At 40.6% G+C, this 27,603-nt stretch overlaps 1 protein-coding gene across 1 annotated transcript; it reads right to left on the bottom strand.

Moving 5' to 3' along the window:
* RDH10 (retinol dehydrogenase 10) lies at nucleotides 1–26,930 on the bottom strand. Its single transcript, XM_013942837.2, has 6 exons — nucleotides 26,544–26,930; nucleotides 25,969–26,207; nucleotides 6,389–6,487; nucleotides 4,888–5,033; nucleotides 4,383–4,514; nucleotides 1–1,648 (listed from the first exon to the last, which is right to left on the bottom strand). Exons 1-6 carry the CDS (start codon nucleotides 26,827–26,829, stop codon nucleotides 1,525–1,527), a joined length of 1,026 nt encoding a protein of 341 aa, XP_013798291.1. The 5' UTR covers nucleotides 26,830–26,930; the 3' UTR covers nucleotides 1–1,524.
* Between the last annotated feature and the right edge of the window lie 673 nt (nucleotides 26,931–27,603).

Here is a 27,603-nt window from a genome sequence, read left to right as displayed (position 1 = left end):
TGTGACCAGTTACTTCATCAATGAATTTAGAAACTAAAGAGCGACTGTCAGTTCCTAAAGCCCAATTTCACAGTACTTACTGATAGACTTAAGAAGTTACACAGCAAACCATGCAGTTGACAAGGCGGACAGGAACTGAGTAATAAATATTTGACCTGTGTTGATACTAGAGCACTGAAGAACAGACAAGTAAGTAGTTTCAATTAGTTTAGTCTTTCAAGGAAACATTCCAATCATTGTTTTAAGGAAAAGGTGGCTCACTTTAATAACCACAGGCATTGGTCACTATTTAACAAGACATTCTAAAAAAGTAATCACATAATTTGTCCAATAGTAGTTTACAAGTGGATGGTATACATTAAGATACAGAGGTAGAAGTTCACTTTTACAATGCTTTACTAATACAGATTACCAAATTCAAGGCACAAAATTGTTTGCTTTACAAAAAATACTGTAAAATGTTATTTGCTGTTCTACAATGTGAGTAGAAACCCCCCCCAAAATCTTTACACCCTTACACATTCCACATGTAAAGTTGCATCAGGCTTTTTTTTTTTTCCTTTTGCTAAAAGTTGGCATAGGACCAGCACTTACATAAACAGTTTGTATCTCAGCTGAGTTGCTTTGTCTTTTAGGCATAAGTCCAGTTAAAGAAATTTAATACAACAACTTCCTCAGGGGGTGGGGGAGAACTGTCAGAAGCAAGAATAAGGAGGAAGAAAAGAAACATGCAGTCCATAAGGGTAGATAGGACTGACAAGTAGAGAGGGGAACAGAACAGAGCATATTTGAAATCAAGCGACTTGGAAAAAAGTCAGTTTAAATCACTGACCGCATTCCTAGAAAACCAGATGCCCAGTACAACTTTGCTTGGAGAGTATTTTGAGACATTCATTTGCCTTTGAATTGGCAGAGATTTACAAATTTCTTTTTATCTTTGTTTAAGTAGAACACACACAATTGCTACAAAAGAGAATTACACCACAGTTTGGCCATGTGTCCTTTAGAGCTTGGCTTAACAAGTTGAGATGCATTCATAATCTGTCCTTGAATTTGCTAAAAGGTCACAAGCAGTAGCTTGAATCAAGATTTCCCTCCCTCCCCCCCTTCCCAATACCATAGGGAAATAAAACAATTTCTGAAACACTGCTCTAGTTGTAGACAGCTCTTATAAACCTTGGCAGGCTGAGGAAGAGATATTACACAGTGCATCCCTACAAGAAGCAGTAAGACTAGTTTACTGTACATACAGTAATATTCTAAAGGACAATGGTGGCAGCTACATCATAAATTCACTTTGCTTACCTATCACATTTTCCAAGTACTCTAGTCAGTTTTATTTACAGTATATAAAAAAACATTGATTTTTTTTTTTTTTTAGAGTTCAATACACAGGTTTAAGATCCAAGAGAATGCCACAGTAAGATGTTAACATTTGCATCAGTTAGATGCAAGTGCACTTCACAATTCAGTCATGTAACATCATCGTATTCACCTACAAACGTTAGTCCATCCAAAACAGTGTTAAATTCCATTTTTTGCTTCATTGTTGTTTGTAGCCTGCTTCCTTTGAGCAATGAAAGGGTACATACACTTGTCTGCTCCCAGAAACCGGTACATGCATACAACAGCTTCAAAGGGCAGAATACTGCAGAAAAAAAGGTTACAAAATTATTAGAAGACAACATAAAACAAAAATCTTACTTTATCAATGGTGTCCTTAAAAGCAACATACTAGCTATTGCAGGGCTTCCCAAGAGACTTGGAGGATTTGTTTCACAGGGATATTTACTAAGATAGAAATTCCAGACAGTCCCCACCATAAAGGCAGGCAGAAGAGAGGAGAAAGCTACTTATTCACATGCCTCCAGCTAAGATCAGGTGCTCTGCTGCTTCTTCACAAGCAGCACAATCTTTAAAGAAGTAGTGAGGGCAAGAGTATTACAGAAGGCCTACCAAGAGCAAAGCTTCTGCTCAAAGCAGCATCAGCAGAAATCATCAGACATTTAAGACATTCTTTAATTTGGGATTAATGTTAGTTAATGCCATTCTTTGATCACCTGATGTCTAACAACCTTGACTTACATCCTGACCTCAATCATCCAGACTCAGAAAGGGAGGTCTGAAATAAGGAAAGCAATTTCCTTTTTTCTCCCCAGATAAAAGTCCAAGAGGTGACTATGGGATGAACACCTGGCTATAGACCCTCCCCTCCTTCCTACATCCACAAAATATTACTTTATTTCAAGGACAGTACTCAGGAGCTGTAGTGAAGGTATAAGATGGGATTTTCTAAGTGCCTGGAACTACAGACACTCAATTAGCACAAAGCGATGCATAGAACCTAACCATTAGAAGCAAGGACCACTGAAGCATTGGGAAGTAGATGTTACTGGTACAGGTGTCACTGCTGTCAGTAGTACTGCTTGTGCAGGAGCCACTGGAGGGCCTTTGATCTAGCTGCTAGTGCCTGGGGCATGGATTATGCAGGAGCTTTGATTTCCCCATTAGAAGCAGGAGTGTTGAATGCAAGACAACCAACCCAAAGGGCCTTTGATCCAACTGCTGCTGCATAAGGTACTGCTTGCACAGAGAGTGCTGAAGTAGCCTCTGAGCTTCCTGTTGAAGAAGCTAGTTCTTAAAGTTGCTGACAAAGTCCTCTACTTGTTGACAGAAAAGATGATACATACTCTCTTCCAGGAAAGAGGTGAACAGTGAAGGCTCAAGTCTTTGGTGACCCTGTCCACCACGATGGACTTGAGGCAGAGGAGGACCACTGCTTTGTACATGAAGTAGAAATCCCCAAGGCTCTCAGTTCAACCATCCATCATAGGAGGCAACAAAATAATATCCTACAGTGTAAAGGCTCCTCCTACATACTGGAGATTGAAACAAAAACCTGGACAGCTGTGTAACTGCTCCCTAAAATGCAGTATGCAAAGGACATTGCATCAGCACAGGTGAGCCAATTCCCTATAATTAACTGCTAGGGTCAGTTCTGCTTCTTACCCTGCACCACTGGAATGGCAGCTTGGTTATGGATTGAACAGTTCCCATACAAAACCTGTTGTGTGTTAGACAGGGAGGAGATATTCCTTTAATAGGAATATTCCTTTAATAGTCCTTCCTACAGATGTAGAATCTGAAGACTAGTTCTGAAAGTACAAATTTTCCCTTTATCTATCATATCTGTACAAGTCCTAGATAATCTGCAGCCAGGGCCTCCTATGTACTGGTTCTGGAGACCAACTGCTATAGAGGGTCCTGCACCTGGGGAGGAATAACCCCCTGCACCAGTACAGGTTGGGGGTCGACCTGCTGAGAAGCAGCTCTGCAGAGAAGGACCTGGGAGTGCTGGTGGACACCAAGTTAAGCATGAGGCAGCAATGTGCCCTTGAGGCCAAGAAGGCCAATGGTATCCTGGGGTGCATCAGGAACAGTGTTGCCAGCAGGCTGAGGGAGGCAATTCTCTCCCTCCACTCAGCCCTGGTGAGGCCACATGTGGAGTACTGCGTCCAGTTCTGGGCTCCCCAGTACAAGAGGGATGTGGCACTACTGGAGCAAGTCCAGCGAAGGGCTACAAAGATGATTAGGGGACTGGAGCATCTCTCTTATGAGGAAAGAGAGAGAGCTGGGCCTGTTTAGCCTGGAGAAGAGAAGGCTGAGAGGAGAGCTTATTAACATGTACAAGTATCTTAAGGGAGGGTGTCAAGAGGATGGAGCCAGACTCTTCCCAGTGGTGCCAAGCGACAGGACGCGAGGCAACGGGCACAAACTGAAACACAGACAGTTCTATCTGAACATGAGGAAGTACTTTTTCACTGTGAGGGTGACAGAGCACTGGAGCAGGTTGCCCAGAGAGGTTGTAGAGTCTCCTTCTCTGGAGATGTTCAAAACCTGCCTGGATGCAATCCTGTGCAATGTGCTCTAGGTGACCCTGCTTGAGCAGGGGGGTTGGACTAGATCTCCAGAGGTCCCTTCCAACCTCAACCATTCTGTGATTCTGTGAGGCTCCTTTGCTGGAAGCTTCCTCACACTCTGCTCCTAAAGAGTGGCCCACAGAATGCAAGAGGAACAATGAGAAGTTCCTGCAGCCTGAGAGTCTGTTGAAAAGAATAGAAACCTAAAGATGGAAGATAGTAAAAGGGCAAAATTAGGATGCTTAATACACAGGTTCCTGGTTTTGTGGCACTTACTGAGAAAGCAACCAAGAAAGCTCATGCAAGCCAAGGCAGAGACTTATGAATTCTGACAAAACTGCATTCAGAGGTGGCCTTAATGTAGGTGGGAGAATGTTTGTATTCAGAAAGTGGACATACAGTGTACTAGTAAAATACAAGGGTAGGTCATACAGCCAGTTAAACTGGCATTTCAGATATTACCTTTTCATGAAGGTTACCATATACATCAGGCGAGGCGTGCAGATCATCGGCTGGTCTGTAAGAATAGCTCGCATAGCCTGCTTCACACAATATTCTGGTTTCAGGGGTGGAAGGAAAGGCTCAATTTCTTTTCTGAAAGATGTGATTTTCAGCAGATTAATATGGTGCATAAATACTACAGGCCTCACTGAAGAGTTCATTAGCTCATTTTCCTTGGAATTCCTCAAAAGGGACAAAGACTTCCAATTTTTTGTATTCACTGTTCAATTACAATGAATATAGGGAAAAACCTATGTTGCTTATGTCTACAATAGGACAGAAGAAACTCACTGAATTCAGAAAAGCAGAGATAATATATACATTGATATTTTTATGTTAACAGTTTAAGCAGGGATCTAGGCCAGTAAAATAGTGACCTGATATTCCCAATTCCAGCTGCAAATGTTTAGATTTCAAGTACTTTCAAGACACTACAAATACAGGGCAGATGAGGAAATTTTCTTACCTGATCCTGCACCCTCTGAACATTCCTGTATCTACTAGATAAGGGCAGACTAAAGTTGTTTTGATTCCATCTTTTTCAGCAGCCTTCAATTCATGGCTCAAAGATTCATGGAAACCTACAGCTCCAAATTTGCTGGCACAATAATCCTGTGTTGGCAACGAATTAGGCAAAAAAGTTACTTAAAAAGGATAGATATGAATTATTTTCAAAGCCAAGGCATAGTTCATGTGATTCTGCATAGATTTTCAAAGCAACAGAAGACATCCACTGAACATAGCATCACACCAGCTCATTTATCACTGTACTTTTAAGGCAGTTAACACAGACTCATGAAAGCAGGAAAGTTGAACGTAGGAGGAGATGACCTTGGATTCAGGTCTTTGAATCAGGCAGGCTCATACAGCAAGTTACTCTGATTATCAGTCTAAGTGTTAGAACAAAAGGACTGAGATATCTAATATTACCTAGAAAATTAGGTGTAGGAATCTTAAATTCTTTATCTTTAATATTAGTTTCAACATAAGATATTATGGAGACTTGAGCATATTATTTAATTTTCAGCAGCTATACCTTGCCTATCTCATAAGGATACTAAGCTGAACAAAATTTGAAAATAATTGGATAGATAGCAGTAACATTCAAGTTTTCATTTGGATGTGCCACTACCTCTGCTGGTGGTCACACATGCAGTCTAGGAAATTCTCTGTAGCTTTCTGAAGACCATAAATCATCAAAAAAAGCCTCAAGTTACACCAGTTTAAGTCATTTCTGTTGAGGAACACTGCTGCTTATCCTAAACGTAGTTTAAGGTCCTGCACGTAACTTGGGCTCAATTTGAAGAAGCCCATGCCTTATGGGGCAGTACGGCCATTATTCCATTAGACATGTGGATTCATTTTCACTAACTTAATGCTTTTAATTCACACTTGGGTTTGTGCTAATGACCCAAAAAGTAAGACAAGGCTCTAATCCTAGTTTTATGTACCAAACGGGCCACACGAGACTGGTGTTCTCAAATGACTGCTAGCAACTAGATGACCAAACGCCCATAGCTTAAAGCCCAGTAAAGGGCTTTAAGGAAGGAAGCCAGCATGGCAGCCAGCCATTTCCTCACAGAGGTAGGAAACATTAATTACTTTTCAAAATCCTTGCCTTTGGCTTCAAGCCTAGCACTAAAGCTCTTGACAGGAATAGGTGGGTGGGCATTTTCCATGTTCTTAAAAGTTACCAGGTAATTCAAAGGTCATATAGCATTCTGAATTCCTTAGCTGTCTGAGGCTTTTACTTCAAGTGGCAAGTCCACCTGCAAAGTATATAAATAAGGTGGCTGCCTGAGTCCTGTGGATCCCACTCATAGGGAGTGGTCTGGTGATATGCTACCGAGCACCATAACTTCCAAGCATCTTTGAAGATTTGGCTTTATTTTCTCCAGCTGATCATACAAAAAAGCTTAACCTAAGCAAGAAATACAAAATTTGTTATTAATTATAGTCTAACAAACCTCCACTCCAGCAGTACTGAACAATCCCAGGGAGCTTGCAACTGTTACGATGTGTCCATGATTCATTTCCAGCATCTTCGGGAGGAATGCTTTAGTGGTCTACAAAGTTAAAAAACACAAGTGGACTATATTAGTGATAAGTCTTTAAAACCTCTATCGGAGCTTATTATCAAGAATTTAGAAGCAAGATCATGGTACACTGTTTTGAACTTCTGAGTTTTTTCCAAAATTCCAATAGAAAATCCACAGCATGTTTGTGAATTAAGACAGCAAGGATTTTATCTGCAGAAATTCTAAGGTTAAAGATCAATTTTGCTCAGACATGTTTATTTTTCTGCAAGAGTCTAGTTATCAGAAAGAGATAATTGGACCCTAGAATGGAAGTCACATTTTTTAAACCAGAAAAAGGAATGTAAAATGTTTAACTATGCCATCCAGCACATCCAAGTTGTCTAGTGCCAATTATCAGTTCTAATTATTTTACCTAATTATCAATATCTAATTATTATGTTTTGTAAGTTAGATACAGTAGGTTTTATCTGATTTACTAGTTATCTTGGGCATTTTATAAGAGAAATACTGGAGGGAAAGCTTTTACTGATGCTACTTTTTACATACAAAACAAAATAGACTAGCAGATGTTTAGTGTAATTACTCTGCATGTATATTGGCATCCATAAGCATAGTTCTAACCAAAAAACAAGATATACCTTTCTATTATAAACCATCATTTTAAGGGTTTCAAAGATAAAAACAAAACAAAAAAGAAAAGAATCAAGCCTCAAACTGAAACTTTACACATTTGAGTTTAACCTCCAAATTTTATGCTTTGATTATATCAAAGTTTGTTTCTGTTTAAACACAGAGTTGTTGTTAACTTCTTTAAAAATTAAGTGATAAATTAAAGGCATTCACTATTGTAACTAGACTACCTCTGATAGAATTCCAAGCTATGTCATATCTGTTCTCTGAAGCTGACTCAAAACTTTATTTTTGAAGTAGGTATCAAGCAGAGCACCTTATATGCTAAAAGAATCAATTTAGTAAGTCTTTTTTTTAAAAAGACAACTACGATTTACTTCAGCTTCCAGGTTAGTGTACTATACTAGATCATTTTTAAAACTGCCAAGGAACTTCAGACAATGCCTTTTAAGCATTGCAAACATGTCTAGTTAGTATATGATAGAGCTATTACTCCAATTCATTAGTACCACAAATGCTTAATCCTTCTAGAAACCAAGTCTTCCCATATAACTTGGATCCAAGCTCAGAGCATGCAAATGCCCCTTAAGTATTTGCTACTTGCTTAATTGTTGGTCTGAATCATGTCAGCTGCATACTTTAAAAGACATGCAAGCTACAGCTGAATCCATCTAATTCCACTCTTATGCTGTCTGCATTTTCTAATCACAGACATCAGGACAGTTTTGCTCTAATGATTTTCACATGTTCTTGTGCTACATTTTTGCCTGCAGGTGTTAAATGACTAATCCAGACCTCCTAACACCACACAAAAGAGTGTTTTCACTGGACAGCTGGCAGATGATAGAAGATTAACAGACCTCCTGACTCCTTGCCTTTTCTACTGTTGATTCATATAACTTCATTATGCAGTTACGACAGAATCTAGAAGTTAATTACAAAAGATAATCTGAGAGGAAGCTCCCTTACATTTGTTTCTTTGCTCAGGGCAGGCATCTTTAAACCTCTTACAGTCCCAGACAAGAATTGAGATCCCTCGTTACATTAATCTGTGCCAGGCACACAAAGTTTTAACTTCTCTTCCCACATTACATGGCAAAGCCTAGTCAGAGGGCAGCAGTCTTAAGAGGCTTCTCTCTGATAGTGCTGAAGTTTTACACTATGTTCTTTACCCGAAGCTTGCATCATACTCCCCAACATCTACTGTGTGCATACTAGCCCTGATGCGCCAGGTCATCCTTGTAAGGGAAGCCTACTCCCAGGTCAGTACTGCTACCAATTTAGTCTCCTCCAGAGCACTAGCCAGTTTCACCAGCAGCCTCCTCTTACATCTCAGTTATCTGTCCATGTTACACCAGGATGACCGATTGCCACCTCACATTGCCAGAAAGCCCGATAGTGCAGACTGAAGCTTTGGCTGCAAGGCACTGGAGAAACGAAGGGGCACTGGCCTTGGAGTTTGTCTCTTTAGAAGGCAGCAGAGAGAAAGAGGGGAAAGTAGTAGTAACAAGTTTTTTCCCCTGCCGCTTACAAGGCACAAATCACTGTTTTCTTCCACTAGAAGAGCACAGGCAAAGTTTCATTGAACCAGCTTTTCTAATACCTATTCTATGAGACTGTTTTTAAAATATGAATTATAACTAGGTGTCCATAAGTGTTTATATTTATCTATACCTAAAAGTCCATCATTTCCACAAGCATGTATACAAGAAAAATAACCAGCACAACTACAGAGCACTAAATTTAGAAAGTCTACTCTTAACCATGTTATACTCCTTCAAAGCTTAAAGATTACAAGGAGAGTTTTAAGAGCTTGTGGCTAAAGTAACCAGTTTTCAGTCAAGAGGAAATCAACACATGATTAATATACCCTGTTAAGGACACTTTTGGGTGATGTCTTCAGCAATTCAAGTGCAGACCAAACACTTCCAGCAATGGAACAACAGTCACTTCATGCAAATCATCTCTTAAAAGGCCATTTAGGGCCACAAAGAAAAAAATGCCCTGCTCTGAAGCCAATTAGCAATTCATGAAAAACTTTGTGCAAGACCTCCATGTTCTGAAACAGCCTATTCAGAGCAGGCCCTGTACTTGTCATAGGCTATTATCCTGCAAATCCATTTAAAGCTGAAGCTAAGGCACCCTATGAAGATAGACAGTACAGCTATCACATGTACAAAACCTAGAAGTCAACTATACACATCTCAGCTAAATGGATAAAAGTCTTCTCAGTCACTGCCATCCTCCAGCCATCTGCTGCAGCTGGGAATCTGTACTTAAAAACAAGCAGTGTAAGATGCAACCACACCCTACCAGGGGACACATTTCCAGTCTCAGAGTAAAGGCTTGACCACTGCTCCTCCCAGCCTCTTCTTACTGCAAAAAACAATCCCAAAGTGAAGTTATTCTCTTCTGTGGTATAAGCAATCCTCAAATAAATCTGTGTTCTTACTGAGCTCCTGGCACAACCTACTTCCTTGATCAAAGCAGCTTCCTCTGTACTTCTGTCCCCAGTTTCTTCCTGTTGCATAGAACAGACCAACCTAGTTTCTTGTTTCCAGTTTGTCAGCTTCAGCTACATCTGCCTACCAGACCTGCAGTCTGTGTGCTTGTTGTGCTGCTGAGAAACTAGTTAAAAGTTAGACTGGTTCAGGGGCAAGATGCCTCTTGGGTGGCCTTCCCATCTGGAGTTTGTCTGAACAGGTAGCACAGCTCACATTAGTCTTCAGAGGTGGTACATGGACATACTAATCCTCCACAAAAAAATATTAGAAGATACCAAGCAAGAAATGTGATACTGCCCATCCAAAGCATTAGGGGTCATGAACCAGGTCCCCAAAATAATCCAAACTGACTGAAGTGATTTAATTAAACTATCTGCCTTCTGATTTGACACTTTAGGTTTCAGTTTTATCTCACAGCTGCAAAGACAACATTTAAATAAAGCATATAAGTAGAGTTAGAGCGATGTCTTTTATCAATGACAAAAGTAACACTTTTCAACACTGAGGAAAAAAACAGTAAGTATAGTGGATGAAACAAATTGTGTTGCAATGAATCAGGGTGAGGAATCAAGGGCAGATATGCAGTGTTGCACATTAAAAAAAGTTAAATTAAGCATCCTCTTCATGTTCAGAACTAGGTTTAAAACAAATTCACCCCCAAACAAAAAGCATTGTACAAACAAGACAGCTTTCTAACCTGCAGAACAGTTTAGATAAAGCAGCTAGGTAAGGACAAAATTCCCCTTAGACAGAATGTATGAAGCTGTTCTGAATAGAGAGCAAATAAGTTAATTTTTCAAGCTAGGTTTTCCCCCTTTAAGTTTTTAGGGTCTTAAGATCATTCCTAACCTTCTAGGCAATTTCATTCATGCTTCTGAATACACTGGTAAGAACAAACTATTCCCAGTAGCTGTAACCAAACATGTATTTCATGTGCACACAGCTTTACTGACTTATTTCTAACAAGTGTGAAACTGAACAAGCATTTACATGTCACTTCATAGCTTTCGTAATCTGTTCTCAACATTTTGGTTTACGGCAAATTAACTTCTAACAGTCTAGCACTTCTTCCCTCCCCTTTCCCAAATTCTTTAGTTCCATTCTTAATGAAACAAAACTCAAAAGATTGTGCAACACAAAGAACAGCACAGCTGCAATGTCAAGACAAATTAGTCTAAATACAGCAAATGAGAATATGAAGAAATACTGTGTTTGGGAAAGTGATTTTTTAAATTAAATTTTGGATTAATTATTCTTAAAGTAGAAAGCAAGCATCCACAGAAAACAATGTTAGCTGTATGCAGCTCAAGACAATGAATACTGAATGCAGAAGGCACAAAGTGGAAAAGGACATGCTACTTCATATTTATAGAATTGTCTTTTTATCAAAGCAGCAAATAAAGCAGGTAACAACATGTAAGGTCCTTTAAGTTTGCCAATAGTCATTTTTTCATACTTTCTGCCTTCCGTCAATCCTCAGCCCTTTTAAACTATTTGAATGGCATAAACGAGCTGCTTTACTGTAAAGGAGTAATTCCAAAGAAATTACTCTTAATTTCCATACAGCCTCTTCATCTGATGGGGATGGAGCACAGTTATCTTTAAGAGGCTGCTCAGAACAGGTGAGTTTTTACAGGTGGTGTACTGGTATAACAGGCATGTTTCCCCCAAGCACTAGCCATTCCAGAACAGCCAACTGGATAACAGTATAAATGAATGCAATGTTTTGGTCACCATACCCTCTGCTTTCTCTTCACATTAAACACTGTTCAGTCAGATCCAAGAGTCAAAATTGGTGTGATTAGTCACCAGACACCAGGCTCATCCAGACAACTCTGGCAGAGCCTGGAACTACAACAGAGATAAGAGCCTGCTGCCTTTCATGATTGCTAGTCATATAGCTACTGTCACCAGCTTCATCACTTGATAATTAAAAAAAGCTTGGTTTTGTTTAAAATGCAAGTTATATCCTCTCTACCTTGACATGGACATTCAGCATTCCTTTCTTCCAGTTCTTCCTCAGGGACCACAGTAGGCCACATTGCAGGTTCTCCTACTCCCATGTAGGGGAGGAAGTGACCACTCATTCCATCTCCAAATTAAATTTAAAAGTTAGCCCATGTCCCAATTTCTCTTTCCATCCCAGTAATCGGGAAGGAAGGCAAGAAGTTCTGACAAGAGACTTCTAACTCTTCTGTACACTGGCTGTGGCAGCCTTACCTCAAAGTAGATTTGTAAATCTACCCCAACCAGGTAGAAAAGCACTAATGCAGTATTCTGTGTTAAAAAGGAGGTGCCAGAAAGGCAGAAACAGACCCACAGCAAGCTTATTGGTAAATACACTGAAATTATTTTCAGGTATAGTCATATAGCCCAGCTTATTTCAGAAGATAATCACTTTAGATATATTACAGATACAAGCCTGGGTTTAACTGTTTATTTTCCCTCCTGGCTTTTTTATTTGGTTCCAGTCAGAACCAAGCTAATAACCTGTCATTTGCATTATCATCTCAATAGCTTTTTCTATATTATCTCCACATCCTTTCTTAAATTCCATCATATAAGCATCTCTGAAATATTATTTTAATAATATTATTTGAATATTATTTTAAGGTGAGATTAGTAACTACACTAAGACCACATTAAAGTATCAAGTACTGCTTTGAACATTGGAGAGAGTGCACAGTCATCAGTAATGGGCTGAACAGAGAAGGTGGACAGAGTCCACAACTATGGTTGATTTGGCTAAGTTAAGGGACCAAAACTGTCCCTTGACTTTAAAGGAGCTCAGATATCTCTGCTGACTGTTTTCAAGAAGTGCTGGGCCCCCTCTGGATAATTAGCCACCGGCTAAGTAAATATTTACAAATAACTGTGGAAGTTGGTACCATTTTGATCAATTGCTACTCTCAATAAACTATGATGAAAAAATAGACCAGGGTTATCCAGTCTTACTAAAGCAATGAATTAAACCCAAATATTTCTCTTGATTGTGTATGAGTCTACCCAGATCCTTTTGGAATAGAAAGGATCAGGAGATGTCTATGACTTTTCCTTAAACCAAGCTTACATAGACAGCTATATTAAGGGCATGAAAGAAAACTATTCAAGAATTGCCCTCAAGTGTGCCTGGAACAGGCCTTGTCTTCAAGGCAAAAAAGCTAGACCTTCCAATATTTCATTTCAAAAGGAGTCCCTTAGTCATTTAGTTCCTGGCAGGCAATACAACCTTCAATTTCTCACTAAAGCTTTATTTGTCCTTCACATAAAAACCTACTGTTTTGAGGCCATGGGGATTCCTTTAATATTGAACTGCAACAGCAGTTAATGCGTAACATACATGCACAGTAATATTGTTAGAGTTGCCTTGCAACCAGAAGCTCATGAAAGAACAAAATGGACTTAAACAGAAGTCTATAATGATGAGCAACAAGGAAGCAAAGCCACACAATCACACACACACACACCAATACTTCATACGTCCTACACTTGGAGACAGAGTGAAACTAGAGATAAGATCTATCCAGGTTAAGAGGTGAAGGTAACAAAGTACATACACTAAAGAATTAAGTCACAACAAAAGACAACATCTGTTATTTTAAAATTATCCTTCACCCACACAGGAGAAATAAGCATCTTCTCCCCCCCCCACACACTTTGTATGAAATATACTTCCTTTGAAGTACACAAAGTCTGATTTTTTTTTTTTTTAAAAAAGAACAGAAGCCATCAAATCATTTGTTTTAACCCATTGCTAATTCATGTCAGTGATTAATCCTATTTTCTTCTCCCTCATGACAGGTCCATACACATAACAATATCCCCTGCTTGAGAACAGGCATACTCAAGCAGCTGAAAGTATCAAAGTTGCACAAAACTAGGTTAAATCCTATTTTTTGAAGTTTGTGAGTGGGTTTGTTAGTAGTACCTAGTAAATGGCATTACATAGATGTTTAAGAACAGGTATGTATTTGTGGTATTTCAGGTTCAATTACAAAATTCAGTTTTCAGTACCAAGAGTTACCATTGTTTCCTGTGAATGCCTCTTGTTGCAGTAGTTCCTCTTACATTGGGTAAACTCATGTTGAGCATATCAGAGGAAAACTGAAACTGAATTAAGTAGTTTCCTTAATCAGAACTTAGTGCCACAAAGCTGTTTACAATGGGCAGACAGTAAAGATAAGATAAGTAATGCTATTCAAAAAAGTCACAGGAAACTAATACCACTAGTTATCTCTCAAACATTAATCATTGATTCCCATTCTTTACTACTAGAAGTAATTATGCCACATTTAAGGCAGCTGAACATAGCCTGGCTAAATTGTCTTTGTGTATTTTGTTACAAGGCTCAACTGAAAAGGGGTTGTGGTCTACAGAGAGTGGAATATGGAAAGTGCTCTGAAAAGGACAAGGCAACAGCAGTTTGAGTGTGTCACTACATTGTCCCCTCCCCTTTTCTTTAAAATGGCTTCCATTTCTTGTGATCTTACCCCCAAACTGTGCAAACAGAAGAGTGGAGTAAAAAAACAGCCCCCCCCCCCCATCCTATGAAGGGAGGTAAGTTCTCAAGAATGCTACAATACAATTCCTGCTTCAGAAACTTTCTTCTTGAGAATCAAGGGGGAAAGATATCATTACCCAAGACTTAGCATGGGCTAATGCTAATCAAACTCCCAGTTGCCCTACATATAGCTTTTTTGCATTCACCACCATTGCAACACCAAATCTAGAGTGCCCCTTTACCTAGGGCAGGGATTGAGGCACATGTACCACAGTCAAAGGTGGCCCTAATTTCTCCTTAAGCTTGTTCCACTTCTGCTTAGATGGGTCACTACTTTACATGCTTACTGGGCATGAGGAAGCTCAGGCATTCAAGCTGAACTACCCTTGTTAATTCTATACCAGCAAAGGGAAGTTAGAGCTTATATGTTATTGCCACACAGTCTCCATCTTTTTGCCCGAGATGGATTTTATCAGCTTTTCTCCTGAGAGAAAACAGATTTTAAATCTAAAAGCTTATAAATTACTTCTACCCTCAGATATCAGACTTTACAGGGCAGGTTTGACCTTTCTATGGACTAAAGGCCAAACATTTCTGTGAAAGCATCTAATATCTGCCTTTAACAGACATATTCTAGAATATGTGCACACCAACTTGTCCACTTTCAGCTGTGCTTGCAGGTACTGCTTTGCTGATGTACAATTGCTTCATATATATGCAGCAGTATATATCATTGCTTAAATCACTGATTATATATTTAGGCCCCTTCCCTCCACTTTTTGCAATTCATCTTTGATTTCACATGCTACAAAAAAATGGAGCACCTTCAGCTCTTAAGTCAAGCACACTAACTCCCTGCTCAATGAGCCATGCCTTCTCCTCTTACAAAGACATTTATAAGCCACCAGAGACCTCGCAATCTTTGTCCTTACATTACAGGCAAGTTTATAAGTACAAAATCTTAACTAACTGGAACAGATGCTGATTCCTCTGTCACTTCTCTCCTGTATTGCCCCTATAGAGGCTTTTGCCTGAAGCAGTCAGTGTCTGTCCTACCTCTGCTCTTTTTGGTCTAACGTCCTATCAGCTGGAAAGAGAGGGCCCAGTGAGGCACTGCAGAGCATCTACTTAAATTTCTGGCAGAACTAACATTTTCAGCCGGCTCCTGAAAAACAACAAGACCATGATGCTCTCACCTTCAAAAAACTAATGCCCCCGCCTACACTAAATGCCCTTCAGTGACTACACTTCCTTGCCAGCTTCTTAGGGGTGTTCCAAGCACTCCTGACTTACGGTTCTGCCAGCTTTGAATTAAAGCTTGGACAGAACAGCCATTAGATTCTTAACAGCTAGCAACGATTAGGGGGAAGACAGTACCTCTGGTTAAGCAGTGTAGAAGTGCAGAACATACATCAATGATGTATATGTTGTGGATTTCAAATGCCAAAGTAGCATCTAAAAGCTGAGAAGGATTAGTAGGATGCACGATAGCATGGTAAGAGGCCTATTGGAGGCCCAGCTATGTGTTCAGTCTGCCTCATACTACAAAGCAAGATACAAGTAAAGATACATACAGAAACAGAACTTGGGAACAAGTGTGTATACACAGAGGCTTCTCCATCCAGCACAAGTTAAGCATGAGAACTGAAGCTTTCAGATATAGTACTTGTGATCAAAAGCTCATCTCTTCCCTCCTGCACCAAAATATAAATTTGTGTCATAAGGTATTCATCCTCTACAAATGTTGTCTCATTATACTCTCAGACTATCATATCTACCAAACCACATCTACTATTCACTTTAAAGCAATTGCTACACAGTTGGCAGCAGCCACTGAATAGTATGTAGTTTGAAAAAAGTGAACCCTTCTGCTTAAATCTGTCATGTCAGCTTGAACACATTAATCAGTACATCTCCCCTCCTTCCTTCCAACTGGATTTAAATGCTCCTGGAATACAACCTTAAAATAATTTATGTAGGAAATACTTGTGATCTGCTTATACCACAGAAATAAAACTTTAGAACATCTCGTTCCTCTTTTACCCTACTGAGCAAACAGGGGCAAAATTGAGGCTGTATGCTTCAAGGTTTCATTTAATCAGTACTACAATTACAAGCGTATTTCATTTAAATATCACATATTTCCAAACGGATGACAGAAGCTTAAATTCATATATCCAAGACTAACATAGTGCTCCAACACTGTTGTGACAGCACTCTTACATTCATGTAAGTTCCTTTAGCATCCCAGGAGCTAGCACCACCAAACTCTTATTCTTCCCTAGGTAGATCTCTCAGTGATGAAGACCTAACCTGCATTTATCCAAATGTCAAATTCAGAATTACTTTAGAGTTTGCTGGTCAAGTGATGTAAGAAGGTAACACTTGGCTACTCCTTCCACAAAAGCAGCTTTAAGCCCTGTTGAAGTGACTAGAGATTCTGCTTTGTTTATATACTGACAAATGGCTGCGTAAAGGATTTGCAGCATTTCAGAGCTATGTTGACATTAGTGTAACACACACATTAGACCCTCATCTTCATTAGCACAAGTTTGTAGCAAATGTCTAACCATTTGGAGAGCAGTTATTTATTGCCAGCTATTTGATAATCTCGACAAAAATTAAAACATTCAGCTATGAGTCAGTGAAAAAGCCACATAAAATCATTTTAGAATTGCTATTAGATAAGAGCTCAGAATATTCTGTTCAACAAATAAGAACACAATCCAACTTTTAAATACACATTTTTCTTCGGCTTGTAATAAGCTTAGTCATCCTCCTGAATATTTAGTAAGATATCATATTTTAGCCTGCATCTTTCCAAAAAGTTACTAGAGAACAAAACTGTCAGAAGTGCTTAGGGAAAATATTAAGTCATCCTTCATTTTTTAAGATTTACATAACACTTTTCAAGTGGCTAAACAGAAAAAGATTGTCTCTGATTTTAGATACCTTAAAGCCAGTACTTTCACTGCCCTATGATTGCTACAGTATTTGCATGCAGATGAAAGCTGAGTCACTTTACTCATCCTACTAAATTTAGTCACTAAATCGTTTTAAATCAATTACCTTATAAAAGAAATGCGATTTTGCCATCACTGAACATCTGACAAAAGGAATAAGATTAGAAGAAAAGCTTCCCTTTTCACATGATTTACTGGTAACAGAAAAATGCATAAGATTTTACAGCTCAATGGAAGTTTAGCTTTAAATTTGCCTAGGAAGCAATTAGACTGTAGAAGACTAACTTACTATAAAGTAACTCCAGCTGAAAAGTGACACTTTTAAAACACATGGAGCTTAGAGGTTTTCAAGAAACAGAATGTGGTCAGTAGTACTTCCCCTACCCTCCCAAGGGGAAGGAAAAAAGTCTTACCAGGGAATCTTTCACTTCATAAACCAAAGGCTAACATGACTAAAATCTCCAGCTAATACAGTGACCAAAGCAGTGGCTAATACAGCTTTTAAAGCTTCTACATGCACAGGCGTTATAACCCCAAACCAGCAAGTTACTCACTTTCTCATAGGTGATCTTTCAAATGGAGAGAAAATTCCTTCCCTTGCTTGCCTGTGGAAACTATGCTAGTTTTCCCCAAGCTGAAACACAGCTATGGCCTGTTTTTTCCATATTCAAACAGCATCAGTACAACTGACTTCCAAAGGCAAATACTGCAATAGCCATAGAGATCATCGCTTTCCACTTTACACAACAACAGTCATAGTATCAGTGCAAGGCAGTGGGCTAGAGCTGTTAACAACTAACAATGAAATTATTTGGTGTGTTCAGAAGACTAACCTACCTTTATCTAAGGGTTTTTAGATAGCACACAATTAAAATATTGTGTTCTGTCTAAATTGCTTTGTTACATTCAGGCTATAATGGCAGTGGCAGATTTACCATAGCTCAGAACCATTTATGACTGCTCAACTACTTAGAGCCTGTAAAGACTACTCTAGGAAGTCTCTCCAAGAATGAGGTTTCACTGGACAGCCACAAAGCTCCTGCTCACAGCTGCATGGCTCTACTCCAGCCCTCCTCCTGAAACTTTGATGAGCTGATTCTAGTCTCTAAACAGTTAGAGACCTGGCCAAGAACAATGAATAGCTTTCCTCCTCACTCTCCTGGCAGGTTAGTGAGCTAAACTGGCTCACCCCAGGAACAGAGGAAGGAAATGCAAAGGCAGGCATAGATTCAAAGGGATGCTCCCATCTGACAGCTTGCCACCACTAAGCTGCCTTGAAGTTTCATCGTAAGTCAGAAATTTTGGACATATCACTTCTAAGCATACACTCAAGTGCTTTTACAAAGCAATGCCCTAAGTGGAACATTTGAGAAGCTGTCACACAAGTTCAAACAGATGGCAGAAATGACCAGTCTCAGGGCCCATTTAGGTGCAGAATTCAACAGCCAAACAAACTTGAATTTCAAAAGGCTCACACTAAGATAGTCACCTCTGCTCCACAGCTGTGCCTGCAGTCCTTGCCCTATGATGCCCTCCAACTCTAATCATGATAGCTCATTCATGTCAAATGTTAATTTGATTGGCATATAAATCATTATACAACTATAGTTATTTACATGAACAAATTGTTCATTCAGAAGCCTAAGCACAGATGTAAATCCCTCCCCATTACTTGTGACATGTAATATCTTCTTTCAAACTAAACCCTGGAAACAGATTCTACCAGTTCATGCCTGTTCTTGTACATAGCTATAGCTACATTTTAAAAGACTTTTTACAGACTAAAAAGCCTAAGATCACAGGTAAAAGCATATAGCATCACTTCTTAATCAGCTTCAGTTTGCCTGGGGAGAGAAATCTTTATCTTTCACAAAAGACAGATGGATATCAATAACTAAATTTTATCATCATTGTGAATAGCCAGAAAGCTTTAAAGGTTGGGGAGAAAGGTTAAGCAGGAGAGCGATGCTCTGGCTTTCACACACAGAGGACTGTGGAAAGGTTGAGTACTATAGATATGTAACAAAGACTTCTCCTCCCCCCAAAAAACCCAGAAGTGAAATCAAAGCATGAGAAATTGGGAAAGAATAATACTTAGCAGCTGATAAAGATAAAAGTAGAAGAGAAAAGAGTGCAGTGGTAAAAATGGCAGGGATAGTGCTAGAAAACACAACATTCATCTTTCCTCAACCTGTCTAGCCAGAGTAATTGATGACACAGCTAAAGAAAAGGACTGCTAACTCACATAGCTCAGTTAAGACATGTCTTAGGCAATGGTAAAAACTGGTTAGCAGGACACTCAGCCACATCCTAATTGGGATTACTTTTCACCATATTTGAAAATATAAACAAGTCAGGCTTCTAGAAACTTGCTACAGTCACTTGGCTATTAAAAAAGGTAATAGTGTAAGAAAGTCATTAACATATCCGCTTCTTCAAAAAATAAAAGCAGATGTTGCCTATAGATAAAAAATTCTGCAATTCCAGATTCCACCGCACTTGATCACCCCATTGCTCTAACTTCCCCAGGAGAAGGGAGCCATATACATTATCTTTCAGACCAAGTATTACACTAAAACAGTGAAAAGGCTCTCCTTACATTGCTAGCAAAGTTAGGCACCACACTGGTAAAAGACTGTAGTTCCAGTAAAGGTTTTCCTGCTTCCCCAAATTCTTCACAAGTAACACCATAATATCAAACCAAAGCCAGCGCAGAAGTTTTTGCTTATTCAGTTGACCTAACTCATTCCCTAAGAAGCAGGAATTTAATCACACTGATCACTCATCCAGGACAATTTCTTGAGGAGATTACCAATCCTGAAAGCATTCATATGGTTTGCTGACAGGTTTCTAACCCTCAAAAAAAGTCACAGGAGACTAAAGAGCCAGATTATCCCAACTGCCTTACCTCTGCAGGCTATACTGCAGTTTCAGCTCTATTTTAGAAGGCTGCAGAATTGCAAGCCACTAATAGTTGACTAATACTGCAAATATTCTTCAAATAGTTTGAGAAGTCTTGGCATGTTCTCTTCAAGACAACTTTCCCTCTCCCTAACAGGGCTTTCCTATGAAAAGCATTATAGTTTTTGCCTACACTTTTCAAACTTGATAGTTTAGCACATGGAAATAACTGGCTGATCACATGGGAATGCTACCATTCTGGACACTCTGATCTACCAGAAACAATCCACAAGTCACTCAGAATCTTTATTTTATTTTTATTTTTTAATCACCCGAGAGGCCAAGTTCCATGCACCTTTCAAATGATCCAGAAAATTTATTTTGAAAGTATGCTCGAGTACTGCAAAAGTTAGGGTGTAACTGAAACAGTTTAGGACAGACATTCTGAATGGTCCCTTCATATTTGTTAATGGGGCCAAAAATCAAATTCTTTACACAGTTAAAGAGGAGGAAGGGAAGTCCATGAATTGAAGTGCTATTTGAACAAAAAAGTTCAGTCATCTCCAGCACGCAAGTAAGATTCTCTACAACAGAAAGCAAGTTTTTTGCTTAACACGTTCAAAGAGTCTTCAGTATGCTTTTTCACTGCCCTGATGGATGTATTGGTAATTAAACAAGTCAAGAGGGCCATAAGGTTTTTGTTCAGATTCCTTGATATGTAACAAGTTTATCACTAAGGTGTACTGCAGTAGACAACAGAAAACCATGACTGAGCAGCCTCTATAGACCTCAGGGACTAGAGTTCAGTAACTTGTAGAAGAGCTATAGTTCAGGGGACAGCATTCTGGAACATCAGTTATGCACGCCCAAATTTGTACCATTAGTTTGCATGGCAAACTAAGGCAGGTGGCTTTTTGCATAAGACTAAGACCCACCTATCTCCCCATCCAAGCACGCTTTTGCTATGCTTGAGCACATGATCTTAAAAAAAATTAGTTTTTATCCCCACTCATGTCTATTCTGGAACTACCACAAGATTCCTTTTACAGTCAAAGCTTAAACATTTAGTTAGTCACCTAGAACTCTTTTTTCCCCAGAAGGGATCAGAAAACTAAAAACCTTCAGTAAAACAGTTTGAGTGGTAGTGATCATTTTCAAAAAATGATCAAATGTGACCAGAAGACTAGGTTACACATATATGCAGATTACAGAATACAGGCAACCACTATTACCTATTAGAAGTTTGCAAGCTAGTGACAACAGTGCTTGATACAAGGGTAGACAAGCTCCTGGTCATCCATAAAATAAATCTGAGAAAAAACTCTAAGCCAGTAGTCTTCTGGCCACTCAAACTCCAGATACATGCATCCACCAATTTATTTCCTAGTTAAGTCCATCTTCACATAAGATAGGAAGATGTAGTTTTGCAGAGCAAACATCTGGAAGACAGTATTTTCCTCAATTGATAGAAGATTCCCTCTATTTTCTTGGAGGGGGGGGAGGAGGGGGCCAAGAACATAGAAACCAGGGAACCATACTCAAACACAAGTTTTAAGTACTACCAATACTACTATTTTTGTAGTTAACTATCTGACCGCTTTTTGCTTCATGTTCACTATCCAGCATGCTACCCCAGTATTAAAAACATGTGCTGTCCAGGGTTATTCCACCAGTGGCATGTAGGTGGAGTCATTTTGCAAGAAGTGTTAGTTTTGATGACACTTTTTGGATCACATGCACTTGGTTGGGTTTAAACTTGATCCAACTCATTTTTAAAAGCTTAAAAAACCCATATCAAGAACTTGTAGGTTAAACTAACTGAACTTACAGTTCTTAGGATATATTATCATGAACTTTAAATCAATTAAAGCAGCTAATTCCACTTGTCCAAAATGCTAAGTATATTTATCTGGCATCTCAATAGAATACTGTTTCTATATTTAGACATAAACGTTAGAATTCTAGAGATGAAGCCAAAAATCATAACAAACTACTATGCCAACAGTCCACACAAGATTTCCCCGATATAGTTTCAGGTCATATATTACTTATCTAAGTTGTTGCATTTCAAGCATGCAGACCCACTCTTTTACAGCAGAAAAGACATTTTCACATTTAAAATGAACAGAAAGTGCAGCTATAACAGAAATTTAATGAATACAAGTCTTTTCAAGCTCAATAGTATAACACACTACTTATAGATAAGACACTTCCCAAGGCTTTAGTAAGCAGTTTAGTCTAAACTCACAGCAACTACTGTACACAAAAACGTATGCTTTATTAACTCATTCAGGTGGCATTCATTAACTTTCTTTCCAGGACAGTTTTAAGTTCAGGCAATTCTATAGTCTAAAATTTCTAAGTTACTTCTTGGACAGTAATTCCTTCTGCATTCTATATTTATCTTGCCCTTTATCAGTGTTAAGGTGCCTAGATTTTCACTGCAGTCCTACAAAAATAAATGTACATGCATAACTTTACAAACTGAACAGTTTGTAGGTGAATGGAACAGAACTACTCCGAGTAACAAAGCTGTATAGCAGTCTTCAAAGTCTAGGCCCTAGTCTCTCACTATGTGTTTCAAGTATGACAGCTGTAGCTAAATGCTTTTGCTTCCCCCTTTTGGTAAGTTGAAGAGAAGAACTCATCTAGAGATGAGAGCTTGAAAGATCTTGAAAGTTGAAAGTTTTGGAGGATCCACATGACAAGGAAATGCAGAAGCAATTTCACTGTTCTCTCAGGGCTGGACCCTGAAGATATCTTGTACAGAAGGACCTTCACATCAGAGACTTGCAGCGCCTAAGCATCCCCACCACCCAGTAAGTCCCATTCAACCAGCAAGCCTAGAAGGAATTGCCAGTGACTATGCTGATGTACAATATTAATACCTATTTATTTGGCAATAGCAATACTCTTTCAGTACACAGGTTAGATACAAGCATCTCAAAAAAATCCCAAGATGAGAATTGTACAGTAATATTTTATTAAATACAGTTCTATGTAATCTAAAACAGTATACTGATACAAAAAAAGCTTAATAATTGAGGTAAAACCATAAGCCAGAATAGAAATAACCCAGTTTCTCTCTCAAAATTGAAGGATCAACAGCCAAACCTTGTACTGTGACTTTACAGTTTCAAAATCGGAATCCTGACATATCATAGGAAAAGAACAACCTCAGTGGTCTGCAAAAGTTCAGTTCCAATAACTGACAACAAGTACAACCAAATAAATTATTCTTGCAGTAGACTGGCAGGAAAGATAATGTTACATAAAACTGCCTAGCCAGTAATGTATCTGTGAATTACAGTAAACCAGAGCTGGCTCATTTTAAACTGAGAATGGATTTTCTCCCTATGTTTTCAATATCAGAAGCATTCAATATTATCACAGCATGAAATAACAGGTTTTTAATACTGCAATGGATTTTATGCTGTGGAAATTGCTACATGATGCAGTGGTGACATGTTTATATAGAACATTCATAGAAAGGATTATATAAATCATTAATGTCAGCAAAATGGAAAGCATCTGTTTAGGCTGTGGCATGCTGCTAAAGGTCTCTTTATTGCCAGTTTGTGATATGGTACACGGCCCAGTTGGAATCTCAATAGCAAACCAGCAACAGACTTTCAGTTCATTGCATACTGCAGAAGTTCGGCAGCTTTCAGATTGTAGCTGCTAACATAAGTTCACTTCACCTGCATTCTGCACAAAGAGCAGAGCAGCAATCCTATTTCAGAAGTTTCAAGGGGATGATACTAGAGTCCCATTTTATTTGTTTATATAGAAGTATATTGAAGTATGAATAGTGCTTGAGACATAGGGAAAAGTTTTGCATGTTATACTTGGGGGCAGGGAACAAACCACCAAAAACAAAAGCACAGACACCCAACTGCTGGAGCAATATTATTCAGATCTGTGTATTTATGAAATCCATTTACAGCTTCTTTTGGATGAAACACCCTCCAAGAATAGTTAAAAGTCTACATAATGCTCCAGAGTATTAGCTTTGCTTTTGGACCACCAGTTTAGCTGACACAGAAGTCTAACTGTAGAAGACTTCACACATCTAGACACATTGTTTTACTTAAGCCAGCATTGCCTTACACCAAAAAAAAAATTGGCTTTGAATCAGCTGATTCAGATGATATCTTTGAATTAAGTACTATTATTTTTAATAGAAGTCCACCCACTTTTGGTCAAGCCAACCCTTTCTGGGATCAGGAAGGGGAAGACAAGGAAGAAATGTTTTGCCTACAGCAAAAATAAATAGAAGGAAAAGCAAAGCAGGACACAGAATCTGCAGGAAGTGTACACATGAGCATATAAAGGGTGTTAACTGCTCAGAAGCTTAAGCCAAGATCTCAAGTTCCACAGTTCAGATTAACAGTAGCTTTTGGGAGATTATTATATATATATAATATATATCCAAAGTCACTTCACAATGTAACATTTAGAGATGAATGAAACTTATGGAAAACTAATAACAATCATTAGACTAAGTTAGTTTTCTATTGCTGTAGGAGACTGAACATACAGAGGGTGCTTTAAAAAGGTCTCCGAAACAATGTTATAAATGTGTGATTTGAGCCTGAGGAAAGAACAGCTGGAGAATTTAGGATCCTCCCATATTTTAATTTACAGTGATGTCATAATTTAGAGCCCTTGGAAACATTGTCAATTCTGCATTTAAGCCACATCACTAAGTCATTAAAGCTAGTGTACATCTCTGTTTAAGCATCAGTTTGACTTTTATAAAGAGGAACATGCAGAGCTTTTGGTTGTTGTAAGAAATACAGGCCTTTTCAGATCTTTTCAAATGGCCTTAATACACTTGCAAAGATAAAAAGTTTCTGAACACAATCTCATGTGCACTGAAATTTATGCACTCTCTCAGCAAGCTTTACAATATATTGGAAAAAGACTGCTCTGCCATTAAGTGTTTCACAGCATAGATTTGAAGGGGCTCCTTTAGGGTTATGAAACAGCATTTAACTTCCATGTTAAAAAGTTATGTTTGGGAGGTCCTTAAGTTTCAAACATGAGGCATTTTATAGAGTTTTATTATCAAACATAAGAACAAAGAAGGCTTAAGTGGGAGTATATTTCAGATTGCTTAATCCTTTGATTGTTATGCAAGTGTATTTCATAACTTTATTTGAAGGACCAAAGAACAGTTCTAATATTAACAATAGGCTCAGTCTGACAGTTAATGCTAACCCCAGCGTGCATCATGCCCTCCTTCAACATTCCAGTTTATATAACTCCACTACAGTAAGTTTAAAAATAAAACACAGGAAAACAAGATTCAGATAGACAAGAAGAGTAAGACCACATAGCTTGTTTTCTTTGATTAGTATCTGTTGGTTAAAGACAGTATCACCCAAGATTCCACATTAAAGATTTTCTTGCTTCTACTGGCAGCCCCCAGAGAGAAAGCTATGAGGACAAATATGCAGAATTCCTGAAAAAGTGGTCTTGGCTTGTTTTCTTGAGAGGTTTTTGCCTTCCCTCCAAGCCTTCAGAAAGAACAATTTACCTCCAGGGCAACTCCAGCAACATCTCTAGCAGGGTTTTTGAGTTCTTTTTCAGAAAAGTGCAAACGCACTATTGTAATCATCATTAAAACAGCATCTTAAAGCTAAAAGATGAGAGATGACTATGGGAGGAGGGGAGGGAAGTCATTCATTAACAGTAGCAACCTTTAAGCAGATACAGAGGTTATGCTAGCAAAGGATTTCATACCGAGGGCTACATAAAATGGCATGAGATTTTATACTCTGAATTCTTTGAGGATATAGTTGATTAAAAACTAACTTTTGATAGTTTTAATACCAACCGATCCTGTTAATCAGAACAATACATTAAAAGTGAGAGACTCACAAAGCGGTGAGCTTGCAAATAAAAGGGAGCAAGTGCAAAACCAATAAAACAGGGGTTAAGCAACTGCAAACTTTTTTCAAAGTTAACTGACAAGAAGGGCAGCATAAACAAGTTTATAGTTACCCAGAAGTGTGCGTGACAGTTGACCATCATGGTCCTCTCGATCAGCTCATCGGGACACTCCAAGAGATGGTGCCCAGAGACCACACCGGCATTGTTGACCAGGATGGAAACCTCGCCAACCTCCTTGCGGACCCTCTCAGCTGTCATGTAGACGTTTTCTCTTTTGCCCACATCGCAGGTGTACGTGTAGACCTGCAAGTTGCTGTGGGGCAGCACTTCTTTCTCTCCATCTCCAGCTACTACAGAGAACAGACAAGGGAACAGAGGAGGAAAAAGAGATAAGATTCTTACTTGGATTTCAACCTTCTGATAAGTAATCGTTGAGTGGAAACAGCAAATGTGTTTCCATTACACCGAAGCTTCTGTTTACTCTGGTGTCACCAGAGTGCACAAGAACTCGTCTATTTACTATCCCTGCCAACGTTTTTCTTTATTTTTTATTTATTTATTTTTAAAGCGGCAGGTTTTGAAGCCGCTGCTGGGGGCGCGGGCTGCGTGAAGCGGCGCGGCCGGGGACGCCGGGCCGGGAGCAGCCGGCGGCGGCCCCGGGCAGCCCCGGCGGAGCCTCCGCTTACCTCGGGGGGCGGCGGCGGCCTCGGCCAGCTCGCGGTAGATGTGCCGCACCATGCCTGCCGTCTCCTCATTGCTCCGCGTGTTGATGTCCCAGAGCACCAGCAGCGCCCGGCGCCGGGCAAACTCCAGGGCGAAGAGGCGGCCCAGGCCGCTGCCCGCCCCGGTGATGAGGCACACCTGCCCGGCCACGCTCTTCTCCTTGGGCCGCACCAGCCACTTGGCGGCGGCCAGCACGAAAGCCCAGAGCACTTTGAAAGCCACCACGAAGAACTCGAGGAGGATGTTCATGCTGGCGGCTCCCGCGGCCCCGCGCGGAGCCTCCCGCCGCCGCCGGCCGCCGCCTCCTCGCCGCACCTGGGGCCGCTCCCGGCCGGCCGCCCGCCGCGGCGCGGGCAGGGAGACTCGCGGGAGCCGCGGGCCCCGCGCCGGGCTGCCCCCGCCCGCGGCTCGCACCCGGGGCACCAAAAACAAGCAGCGGCGCAGCCCCGGCGGGCGGGCGGGCGAGCTGGGGCAGCGCCGCCGGCCCCTGTCACGCGGGCGAGGCCGCCGCGCCGCCGCCAGAGGACGGGACCGGGACCCGCACCGCGGCGCTGCCGCCACTCCCCCCACCTCGCGACGAGCCCGCAGCCCCTCTACTCGCAAGGAGCATCTTACTCGCCCGCCGCGCTATATAGGCCGGGCCGGGCGGCGGGGCCCTCCCCCGGGCGGCCCGGCCCGCCCCCGAGCCGCCCCGGCCCGCCTCGCGTTCCCGCGGCCGGCACCCCCATCACCGCCCCGCCTCCCCTCCCCGCCCCGCCCCGCCGCCACCCGCGGGGGGCCCCGCCGCTGCCGCCGCCGCCGCGCCAGGCCGCCCCTGGCGGGAGCGGCGCCGCGGGTGCGGGGCGCCCCGTCACCGGTGCCCCGCGCCGCGCCGGGGCGTCCCGGAGGCTCCTGCAGCGGCGGCGGCGGCGCTGGGCAGGGCTGTGAGGAGCCCCGCCCCCGCACCGGACTACATGTCCCAGGGTGCACAGCGGCCGCGCTCCCAAGCGCCATCTTGAGGGCAGCTGTCGCTGCCGCGCCTCC

This window comes from Apteryx mantelli, chromosome 2, assembly GCF_036417845.1.
Source record: "Apteryx mantelli isolate bAptMan1 chromosome 2, bAptMan1.hap1, whole genome shotgun sequence".
Taxonomy (NCBI): Eukaryota; Metazoa; Chordata; class Aves; order Apterygiformes; family Apterygidae; genus Apteryx; species Apteryx mantelli.
Note: the sequence above shows the minus strand (reverse complement) of the source record. Positions and strands in the feature narration are given on the sequence as shown.